The sequence below is a fragment of the Delphinus delphis genome, chromosome 12, assembly GCF_949987515.2.
Source record: "Delphinus delphis chromosome 12, mDelDel1.2, whole genome shotgun sequence".
NCBI classification, from domain to species: Eukaryota; Metazoa; Chordata; class Mammalia; order Artiodactyla; family Delphinidae; genus Delphinus; species Delphinus delphis.
The window spans coordinates 9,891,450-9,903,897 of NC_082694.2; the positions used below are offsets into that span (position 1 = coordinate 9,891,450).

At 40.2% G+C, this 12,448-nt stretch overlaps 1 protein-coding gene across 2 annotated transcripts in view; it reads left to right on the plus strand.

Annotated features, from left to right (window-relative positions):
* TMEM131 (transmembrane protein 131) overlaps positions 1-12,448 on the plus strand; it is a 192,292-nt gene that overhangs the window by 70,072 nt on the left and 109,772 nt on the right. For both annotated transcript variants that reach the window (XM_060027310.1, XM_060027311.1), the window contains exon 4: positions 3,102-3,170. In XM_060027310.1, coding sequence (XP_059883293.1) covers positions 3,102-3,170 — 69 coding nt within the window. The remainder of the gene's footprint in view (positions 1-3,101; positions 3,171-12,448) is intronic.

The following is a 12,448-nucleotide window of genomic DNA, read 5'->3' on the forward strand; positions in this document are numbered from 1 at the left end:
AGTTTATTTTTCAACATTATGGATTTGTAGACATTTGCTTTCTGTTAATAAAGCACTAAGGAGTGTCATGGCCATTCTAAATAAACAGTAGCAGCCATTTCAATCAGCTGTAGGTATGTGATAGCTATGTTATTGAATTTTGGGTTTTGTTAAGATAAGATTATCCCTATGACAATTTGTGTTGTACCCACTCAAATATTAAATTGGTCCTTAGATATAGATCTGCTGTTGTTTTGAAAATATGCATTTATTTATGAGAGAATTATCTGTTATGTATTGTCCCCTCTATCTCATATTCTGTGAGCATCCTGTAAGTGTCACGATAACAATTGGCTGGACACCACTTCTTTGGAACATTTTATGGGAGGTCTTAGCCCACATAAGGCATGAAAAAGGAAAACAAGGTCTAAGGATTTAAAAGGAAGAAACAGAATTGTTGTTACTTGCAGGTGATCTGTCTACAGAGACAATTCAAGATAGTGATCATTTTAGCAACACATATAATGGCAGGGGAAAATCTAAGAGAATCTATAGACTGTTAGAATTAACTCACCAAAATGCCTGGGTTTAAGATCAGTACCCCCAAATCAGTAACTTTTTAATATAAAGCAATAACCATGTATATCTATCTGCCTACTTGACATCTCCATCTAGATAAGACATCTCAAGTTTAAATGTCTAAAACAATACTCTTGAATCCCTACCCAACTACCCTTCCCCACTTCCAACCTACTCTTGCATGTCATGACTACGTATCCAGTTTCTCGGGCCAAAATCTTAGAGTTAAGTCATCTTGATGCCTCTCTTCTTTCTCTTACACTCCAAAATCAATCCATCAGCATGATGTCTCTAGCTTCCAAAAATATTCAGAAAAGAGCCACTTCTCACCACCCTCCCTTGCAGTCATCCTGGACCACAGTGGCTGTCCCCTCCTCTCTGGACAACTGCAGGGCCTTCATGCTTCACTCTTGGGCTCATGCAGTCTCTTCTTCATACAGCAGCCAGATTTGACCTTTTAAATGTGTTAGATCATGTTACTTCCTTGCTCAAAACACTGTAGACGCTTATTGTTACACTGAGGATAAAATCCAGACTTCTGCAAGGAGACCTGGCCTCTGTACCGCTCTGATCTCAGCTCCGGTCTCCTCCCCCTCCTTCCTGTACTCTGGCCACTTCAGCCTCCTGGTTCCTCATCATGCCAAGGACATTCCTGCTTTCTTCCTCCAGATCACCACCAGTCAGGTCTCAGCCCCAGTGTCCCTCCTCAGATAGACCGTCTATGTTCCTGCTGTGTTTGATTTGTCTTTATATGTTGGACGTCATCACGTGATGTGTCCTATTTTGTTTTCCCCATTGGCATGTTAGTGCCATGAGAACAGCCTCTTTGTTCTCATGGCCCAGCCACTAGACAGCCCCTGCCATTCGGTATATTTGTGTTGAGTGAATGGGGTGTGCACCGCACCTTTTTCCCTTGCCTGGCCACTTTAAGCATTTCCACTTGAAGTTTGGGGATTAGGCTCTCAGTTCTGTGAGAGAAAAAAAAAACTGTATCTTAATCTCCTTTGTATCTCTAGCATCTAACACAGTCATTGTTTATATATGTGTGAATTACTGACTTAGACACATTTACTTTATGCATTACAATTTTTTTTTCTTGATTGGATGGAGATTTTATGTAAGTTTGAGTTTCACACTGTTAAAACTGATGAACTCATCAGTATCTATTGTTTTAAAGGAGCTGAAGAGTATCCTCGTTACAGTATGTCTAAGAAGGGCAGAAATCAAGAGGGGGTAGATTCTGTACCTCTGGCTACATGTGGCAGCTGCCTTGTGAGGAATTGTGCCTTCATTTTCCCAGTGTCTTTAGTTTTGTGCTTTAGTAAAGTATAGTCTTACATTTGGTCTTTTCCTTCTCGTGTTTGTCATCTTTAATGTTCAACATATGTAGAAGGATTGTCAAGCAGCACAGAGTAATACTCTTAATTGCTAAGGCTAAAAACACTTTTCAACCTTATTTTTTTAAGCTCAATTATTCCACTGCTCAGACTATTTAATCTTTATTGAGTTAAATCTAGATCTTCCACATTTTCTGTATGTCCTTGTCTATTTCTATTGTATTTCCTGAATGAAACTACTACATCCTGTGAAGCTTGTGTTCTTTTGAATTGCAGAGGTGATGGAAATAAAGTAGTCTCACAGAATGGGTTTTGCTCTTACATCATTTCTTAAAATACAGCAGAAAGATAATCTACTGTTTAGAAACTTTAGTGTCTGAATGACTTTCTCCCTCTCTCAGTATGTAAACAGATGACTTTAGGTATGCGGACCTCCTCTCCAAGGTTATTTATACTTTGCATCAATGTTAGGTCATGGTGATGTCTAGGAGGTTTGCTTATTCAGGAATCTGTTTTAGTGAGAAGTTCTAGTATCAAGGGGAATAGTTAGAAATGATACTCAAATATTTAGGCCAAGACATCATAGATCAGTATGTTCCAAACTCTCAGATTAAAAAGATATTTCAGTTCTTGGAAATTTCTATCCCCAAATTGACTCTTGTTTAGTTCTTTGACACTCTAGTTACAATGGGATCATGAGTTTTTATCTCTATAAATTGCCTTCCAAGTACAAGTAATTATTTATTGTTCATTGTACATGTATTAAAAATCCAAATGAGACAGTTCCGTGGCAGTCCAGTGGTTAGGACTTGGTGCTTTCACTGCGGTGCCCCAGGTTAAATCCCTGGTTGAGGAAATGAGATCCCTTAAGCCGCGTGGTGTGGCAAAAAAAAAAAAAAAAAATCCAAATGAACATATTAAGGTATATTGTTATCAGTTATATCAACCAAATAAAGTTCAGCAGTCTATTTGAGCAGTTTCTGTTTTTGCATACCTTTGATGGGAAAAACACTCCTTTTTTTCACCATTTTTTAAAACAAATGTTTATTGATTTCCTCCAATAAAAAAGTAACGCATATTTCTAATATAAGACTGCACTTTTCTTAAAGAAACTTTATCATGACAAAACTCAAGTGTCTGACTTTGGTTTGGGGAAACACATATGTTGAAGAATTGCTTCTTAGGCTGTTTTCTTTTTACTTACAGTATATCTCTGTACCGGGGTAATTGCAGACCTATACGATTTGAGCCACCAATGCTGGATTTCCATGAACAGTAAGTTTAAAATTTTCAGGCCATAGCAATATTACATATATTTTATGCATGCGTTTGTCTTGCCTTTTGCCTGTGTTATCTTGTATGAGAAAGTTACATGTTTTAGTCATCAGGAAAGTAAATAATGTTGAATACAGTTTGAAGATGGGAAGTAAGTATCTGTTATAAATCTAACGTATAATATTAAAGTTTGAAGTTTGAAAAATATCCACATTTTGGAGTCTCTGGTTCAGAGGATCTTATCTTCAGAAGCAGCATTAAACTTGGTTACCTTTCTGATTAGCACTTCATTTCCAGTTTTATTATTTAACATTTTTCCTTGTGGATGTGGAAGAATATATTAATTTGTTTGATGTATATGCTTTTAAAGTACAAACTTTTCTACATCATCAAATAAATAATATTATCACCAACCCAGGAGGCCAAACAAAAGCAGATCCTACAGGAAGACAAGGTCCAATCACAGAGTACTTCCTCAAACCATAGTTCTGCTTACCTTCTGCCTCTGGGTCTCAGGTTTTGCACATCTCAGATACACTGAGGGGAAGACAAGTCTTCACCCGTATTTGGTTCCAACCCAATTTAGCAGGTAGGTAAAGAGAACATCTTAAATGATATAACTTCTAGAGTAATGCCACTCTGGTAAGTTAGCAGAAGAAAGGAAGTTTTTTTAAATTTGTTTGTCCTTTTTTTTAAAAATAATTTTTATTGAAGTAAAGTTAATTTACAATGTTGTGTTACTTTCAGTGTATAGCAAAGTGAATCAGTTATGCATATACATATATCTACTCTTTTTTAGACTCTTTTCCCATATAGGTCTTTACAAAATATTGAGTAGAGCTCCCTGTGCTATACAGTAGGTCCTTATTAGTTATCTATTTTATATATAGTAGTGTATATATGTCAATCCCAATCTTCCAATGTATCCCTCCCACTCCTTTACCCCCCCCTACCCGGTGACCATAGGTTTGTTTTCTACATCCGTGACTCTGTTTCTGTTTTATGAATAAGTTCATTTGTACCATTTTTTTAGATCCCACCTATAAGCAATATCATATGATATTTGTCTTTGTCTGACTTCACTCAGTATGACAATCTCTAGATCCATCCATGTTGCTGCAAATGGCGTTATTTCATTCTTTTTTATGGCTGAGTAATATTCCATCGTATATATGTACCACATCTTCTTTATCCGTACCTCTGTCGATGGATATTTAGGTTGCTTCCATGTCCTGGCTATTGTAAATAGTGCTGCAGTGAACATTGGGGTGCATGTATCTTTTCGAATTATGGTTTTCTCTGGATATATGCCCAGGAGTAGGATTGCTGGATCATATGTTAGCTCTATTTTTAGTTTTCTAAGGAACCTCCATAGTGGCTGTACCAATTTACATTCCCACCAACAGTGTAGGAGGGTTTCCTTTTCTCCACACCCTCTCCAGCATTTATTAGAAGAAAAGAATTTAAAAGGGAAGTTGGTAGGGGGAGCTGTATGCAGGTCTATTCTGATTCAATAAATAACTGTAATTTTTTTAATGTTGTCAAAGTTGTAGTTAACCGTTTTCTACTAGTGAAGACATTAAATTTAAATAATTTCTGTTTAAATATTTCAGGGTATTTTTAAATTTGGAAGTGTATTAATCTTTTGATTTGAACCCAGGTACCTGAAACTGTTCTTCTACAGTAAGATGTTAATGTCAAGTTTTCATTTAGTTTTTACGTGTACCACAGTAGGCAGCCTTGCATTTTTTAACATTCTTTAATTAATTCTGTAATAATTTCTTTACAATCTCAAACCTAGAATAATCAAATATATCAGTTATACTTGTACAAAACCATGGTAGAGTAGTCAGCATAAGAAGAGCTATCTGATAACAACTCCATCTTTTCAGGTGTTTACAGAGATCATGGATTTTTGGGGTGGGGCTGCAGAGAGAAGTTTGTGTGCTTCCTTTTGTACCTACAGATGGAATCAGTATTTGCAAGTAGTCGTTATATAAATAGTAAAATTGACTTGTGGGTGTTAGGTTTAAAGACCATAATGTTCAGATAGGAAATACATCACTGTTGTTTCTGTCCTATAAAAAGGTTTAGAAACGATGTTGAAATGGCAAAAACATAGAGTTCTTAATCCAGTCACAGTAATATATCACCCGTAGTCTCCTTCTGTCAAATGCCAAGATATTTAATGAAACATGGCATGCATTTTGATCTTTAGCAAGAAGGTTCATTATTTTTAAAATAATGATGAGTTCTATCTCTCTGATGAACTCCAATCTAGGACTGTGGCATGGGCCATGTTTATGATGACACCATGAGCCTGGGGACAGAGGAGATCAGGGTACAGTAGCAAAACTTTAAGTCTAACATAGTGAGTATTCTTACTTTGAAAAGCTTAGCAGTAACCATTTTAGAGAGATTGTTTCAAAAGTTATATCCGGGCTTCCCTGGTGGCACAGTGGTTGAGAGTCCACCTGCCGATGCAGGGGACACGGGTTCGTGCCCCGGTCCGGGAAGATCTCACATGCCGCGGAGCGGCTGGGCCCATGAGCCATGGCTGCTGAGCCTGCGCGTCCAGAGCCTGTGCTCCACAACGGGAGAGGCCACAACAGTGAGAGGCCCGCGTACCGCAAAAAAAAAAAAAAAAAAAAAAAAAAAAGTTATATCCAACGTTTTTCACTTCATTTTTTTTTTAAGGGAATTTTGAAAATTTCATGCATCCCCTGAGATAAAGAAATTTTCAGGTGTGCAAAATATCTGAATTGAAATTGGTAATTCCTGTTCCAAATTATCTGTCCCTCAACGCTTTACATAATGAATGCCCCACCCCCTAAATAGGAGAAATTGAGATAAGGGCAAGCAAAATTCTGGACTGGTAGTTTTAACCTTTTTTTGGATCATGGTTTTCTTTAAGAACAGATGAAAGCTATCAGAACCTCTTCCTTCCTTTCCCCAAATGCACACACACACAGTTGCACATACAAATAACATTTTGCACATAGGTTCAAGGGTTTTATAGCCATCCCCATCAAAGTCCATATCTGGATCCTTAAGCGCTAGTAAAGAATTCCTGTTCTAGGCCACAGATTATTAAATCATCACTACAGAATTTACTGGGGTTTTGCCCAATATGCTAGCAGTACATGTTCACTGTGGTATACTTAGAAAATGCTTATCAAGAGAAAGAAGCAAAAATTTACCAGTAATCCAACCACCCAGAAACATAAACATTGAACTTCTATCCTTCAAGTCCTTTTTCTGTGTATCTGTATTTATTTATTGAGTTACAAAAATATAACAGTATTTTCTGACCATAGCTATTTTATAACCTGCTTTCTTTTTTAAAAAAATAAATTTATTTATTTATTTATTATTGGCTTCATTGGGTCTTCATTGCTGCCCATGGGCTTTCTCTAGTTGTGGTGAGCGGGGTCTACTCTTCGTTGTGGTGCGTGGGCTTCTCATTGCGTTGGCCTCTCTTGTTGCAGAGCACAGGCTCTAGGCACGCAGGCTTCAGTAGTTGTGACATGTGGGCTCAGTAGTTGTGGCTTGCGGGCTCTAGAGCGCAAGCTCAGTAGTTGTGGGTCACGGGCTCTAGAGGACAGGCTAAGTAGTTGTGGCGCATGGGCTTAGTTGCTCCGAGACATGTGGGATCTTCCCAGACCAGGGATTGAACCCATGTCCCCTGCATTGGCAGGTAGAGTCTTTTTTTTTTTAACGTCTTTATTGGAGTATAATTGCTTTACAATGTTGTGTTAGTTTCTGCTGTATAACAAAGTGAATCAGTTATATATGTACCTATGTTCCCATATCTCCGGACCCTCTTGCATCTCCCTCCCACCCTCCCCATCCCTTCCCTCTAGGTGGTCACAAAGCACAGAGCTGATCTCCCTGTGCTATGCGGCTACTTCCCACTAGCTATCTGTTTTACATTTGGCAGTGTATATATGTCCATGCCACTCTCTCACTTCGTCCCAGCTTACCCTTCCCCCTCCCTGTGTCCTCAAGTCCATTCTCTACGTTTGCGTCTTTATTCCTGGCAGGTAGATTCTTAACCACGCACCACCAGGGAAGTCCCTAACCTGCTTTCTAAACATATATACTGTGCATTTTTTTATTCCATAGAATTTTCTGTTACATTATTTTGTGGTATCAAAGAACAGCAAATTGTATGGATATATTTTTAAAATTCATTTATTGTTTTAAACTCTTTGGTCTTATAATCAGTGCTGAAACTAATGCTTTAAGCACAACCATTACTAGTTCCTCAGGAAAGTCCAAAAAAATGGAATTAGGAGATGAAAGGATATGCAGAATGTAAAACATTTTTAGTTAATATTTAGGCTAGCGAGTAATTAGGCGTCATGTACAAGGAGCACCGATAGGAATCAATGAACTGATCTACGACTGTAGAGGACGATGTGCTGAAGATGTGCGAACAGACAGATGCACTCCACTACAGACGAGGGTTGGGTTATACGATGAAGAAAATTGTTTGAAGCAGACTGTGAGCTCTTGGTTACAGGTTAGACTGGACTGTTCCCCAAAGCAGCAAATTTATATGCTGCTGCAAAAGAGCAGAAACAAAAGGAAAAAAAAATTTACCCTTAATTTAAACTTTTCTGTGTCCAGCCTGAGAGCACTGAACAGAGTTTGTTTTTATCTCATAAAGGTAGAAGTGGATCTATAGAAGTAGGAGTTGGGAGCAGATGTGAATACATGTATTAGGGTTCAATCAGAGGAACAGATCCAGTCAGATCCAGTGTTGTGTGTGTGTGTGTTTGTCCGTATATGTTTATGTGTGGAGTTTTTATAAGGAATTGGCTTATCTAATTGTGGGAGCTGGTTAAGCAAGCCCCAAGTGTACAGGGGCAGGCACTCAGGAAGGGAAAATTGCGAGCAGGCTGGAGCCTCAAGGGCAGGACCTGAATATTGATGTCCACGGGCCGGCACTTGGGGAGGATCCCAAGGAAGCAGGCCAGTCTCACATCCAGCTGTTGTTGGGAGTCTTTTAGCTCAGATGACGGCCAAACTCTCTTTGAAAGCTCCAGGCATGTTATACATACTTTAAGAGGCTCCTCTCCAAAAAGAATTTTTCATAGAAGGTTTCATGCAGTCATACAGAAAAATAGAACAGATAGTGAATATATTCTTAAACTAAATTCAATAATTAAAAATTTTGCCATATTCATATTTTTGTTCATTTTTTTAATCATTTGTAGCAGACATAATGACATTTCATGCCTACCTTCTGCATAAGTACAGTACCATCATTGGTATTGTAAGAAAATTAACAGTAATTACAGAGTGCCGTAATCCGTCTGTTTTGGTCAGTGCTGTTGTTGTTTGGTTTCTAAGTGATAGAAATCTAACTGAAAGGAGTTGAGCAAAAATAAGGATATACTAGAAGGAATTCCAAGGACTGTAATATATTTGCAGAAAGTTCACAGTTGCAGTGGGACCTGGGAACGACGTTATCCAGCACCACTAGGCCTTTCTTCCGCCCGCCCCCATCTCTTATCTCTGCCCCACTTGCTGTTGGCTTCTTGTCTCCCACTGCCCATATCTTTTCCCTACAATGATGAGAGCAAATCTACTGACTGTTCTTGAGACCCGCATTCTCTAGCCTCCCTTCCTCGGGGAATAATAGCTTCTTTTACTTTAGTTGGAAAAATCTCAGAGTAGTACAGTCATCACCCTGGCTTAGGTGAGGTGGCTACCTCATCACTCAGATAAGGACGGTGTTTGGTAGTGGACGTGTTTTCCGGGGGGTGTCTCTGTAATTATCAGGGTTTCACCCAGAGAAAGAAAAGTCGTGCAGTGGGAACTCCAGTTGAAGCCCGTTACAACCTCCCTGGCCCATTGAACCTCCAATGACCTTCAGTCCTCTGTAAAACACGCCTTCCCCAGCCTGCCTAGCAGAGGTAGAAACTGCCTTCCCCCTGCTTCCATGGTGTGGCGTTCACTCCGCAGAGCTGGGATGGATCCACACCCAGAATTTGCTTTAGGTGTCAAGACTGGTTCACACACCAAGAAGGGTGAAAAGACTTATTATCCTCACATAATGAAGCTTTCTGGGGAGAGCAGAGAGGGCTCCCAAGGTCTGAAAAATGGCTTGAGAGAGCAGAGAAAGGAAACTGGCTTGGCTCTTATGCTTAGGGGGTGAGGCTGGGCAGGCTTGCATGGTCTGAACTTCTTAGTAGATCGGAGAGAGAGTGTGCAGGCTTCCCTGTGGGCTTGCCCAGATGTGGGGCATAAGGTGAAGGGACATTGTGGGGCTTGAAAACTGTCAGCAATGAGACATCAAAACTGGAATTGGGTTCTTCATCACACCTGACATCCTCTGCTAACTTCTGTCAGTGCTGGTTGTTGCTCTAATTGGTTCTTCTGACGTCTGCTTCCCTACTAGACCCGACTATCAAGATAAATACGCGCTATTTATCTTTACATATCTGGCACGTACTTCACACTTAACACATGCCGTCCATTGTCTTTAAGTCCAGCAAGATTACCTGCTGATTTCTTCTGCTACAGTAAAATTCGTTTTGTATTTTCAAGTGTTTTTTGCAGCACTTCATTAAACATTTACTATACCTTTTCTTCTTGATCCAGCAATGTACTGATTTAATTAATGCCCATGCTGTAAATGTTTCATTAGCTTCATATGTCTAGCAGTAATTTTAGGACTTGAGAAGTAGCCTTAACAGAACACTTTATAATATTCTCTTCCAGAAATTGTAAGTGATCAGAAATCATTGTTCACTGTACCTTGACTTATGCGCTGAAGTTTTGCCTTATGTTTTCTGTGAACTACTACTGCTTGTGGTCATTTTTTCTAAACCAGAAGCCATTCTTAATTTTAAAACACCCTTTGCAGTAACTGGAAGAACTTTTGAGTCGGATGAAATTTATCACTCCAGGTTGCCTTCAGTTGCCAACCAGGGTCTCCAAGACGGTTTCCTGTCCTTTAGCAAGGATGCAGCTCTAGTTCCGTGGCTGCTTTCTAAACCGCCGTGGCCTCACTCCTCTCACTACCCTGGCCGTCCCTACCGCCCTCTAGAATGTCTTTGACGTTTGATCAAATTAACTTTCTTGAAAAATAGGCTTTCTTTGTTTACATCCGTTTTGTTTAAATTTATTCTTTGATTCTACTTTTTTGCCCCTTCCCTCTCCCTCCCTCTCCCTCTGCCCTTCTCTTCTTTCCCCCCTTCCCCCCTCTCTCTCTCTAGCAGTCAGCCTGGAGCAATCTTGGGCCTGACCACCACCTTCCCCCCACCCCCTGCTTTACTCACCCCCCCACAGTTATTTATGCCAGTGCTGTTAAATATTTTTCTGTTTCCATAACAACTCCTTTTTTCAAACATTTATTGCAGATTTAAAAGATTCTTTGGGTGGGATCTTGTTTTACTGAGTTCTTTGGTTTATATAATTATTAAGTGAAGAAAATCTTGATTTCAAATCTAAAAGTTTAAAACAGAGACTTAATGGCTTTTAAAAGGGTGGAAATTGAATAAACTTGCTAAAAATGGAGGTGTTTATTGTCAAGTTCAGTTGATGAGAGGCATTTCTCCCTAATCACTTTTTGGTATTCCGAGAAAATCAAGTAGGCCCTCTTTTCTAAAGGGATGTTTGGTGCTTTTTAGCTTTCCAGTTTATAACTGTTCAACCAACACTCCAGCTCAGCCCTCAGTCTAAAATGTGTTTGAGACGATGGTCAGATTTTGTGGTAATCGAGTGGTCAAAGTAGTGCATATTGATTTCGCCCAAATTCCTGCCAAAAGTTGTGTTTAATAGACTGCTGTGTCACTGTCATTCACAAAGTTTGCCTGAGGGCAGCTACTCAGCCATTTCTTCGGCTGTTTCGTGGCACTGCATTGTCATCTTTCTGTGGCTAGAAAAATTGCCAATGACCACAAAATTGCAGCTTACTTTCCAAGCTAGTCTCTAATTCACGAGTGCTTCTTCCTAATTCTTTTGCGCCTCAGACTCTTGTAAAATATGGACAGTTAGTCAGAAGCTCTGCTCTTGAGAGAACAGCTGTATATCTCAGCTTGGTTTATCTATAAATAATTCACACTAACCCCCTTGGCCCTCCTCCTGTCTTTGGAGCAGCTGATAATGGAAACAAACTGGACCAGCACACTAGCAGGCATTTGAAAATCTTTGTCTTATTTTTAAATCTTACCTGTCTAGCCAAGCAGTCACACATGATGCTTATGACAGGCAGGATTCTAAGATGCCCCCCGATTCCTGGCCCCTAAGGTGCTCATTCACCTTCTCCCAATTGTATTCAATCAAACACTCATCTAGATGTTGCTGTAGAATTTTCAAAGAATTTTGAAAATGTAATTAAGGTCCCAAATCAGTTGACCTTTAAGATAGGGAGGTAATCTGGGCACCTGACCTAACCACACATGAGCCCTCTACATCTGGCTGTGGCAGTCAGAGACAGAAATGTCGGAGATTTGAAGCATGAGAGGTATTTGATGCAAGGGAGTTTCTTTGTGTTGGTTTTGGAAAGGGCAGGGGCCATATGGCAAGAGGCTGAGAGCAACCTAAACGTTGCCAGCAACCTGCATGAGCTTAGAAGGGAACTTTGAGCCGTGATGTGTGAGACCCTGAGCAGATACACCAGTCATGCTGTGCCTGGACTCCTACCGTACAGAACTGAGAGATGATAAATGGGCATTGCTTTAACCCTCTCGGTTTGTGGTACTTTGTTAGGCAGCATAGAAAACTGATGCACTGCTTATTTATTCACAAGTAAATTTGTATTAGTACTTGAGCATAGTTTTCCATGGTTCAGTGTGACTTCTCTCCTCAGCCTTCCACTTTGTCAAGGGAACCGAGGAGAGGGAGAGGCAGGGGAAGCTGTTTGTATGAGGTCTGTAAGTTGGTCCATCCAAGGAGACCTCCCTCTGCTTCCATGGTCTGGACCACCTGGAACTGCAGGAAGCCTGCTCTGTGTGTGCATGAGTGGCTGGAATAGCCTGCTGACGCCTTCCCTCAGTTCTTGTTACTCCAGACTTCTCTCGGCAACGTAAGTAGATGACCCTTCTCCAAGGGTTCATTTCCGGAGGGTGTGGCTTAGGGCCTTTCCTCTTTGATCCCTAGAAGAAAGGGTAAGGCCAGCCTCACCGGCACTGCAAACCAAGCTTTCTGATCCACCCCTGCTTCCAGGCTCCTAGAACCTCCAGGCTTGTTTCCTTACCCCAGAGCCCTCTCCTGTAGCAGGCCATCTTCAGTCCTGTCTTCTTCAAGGATCCCCCAGAGTACTT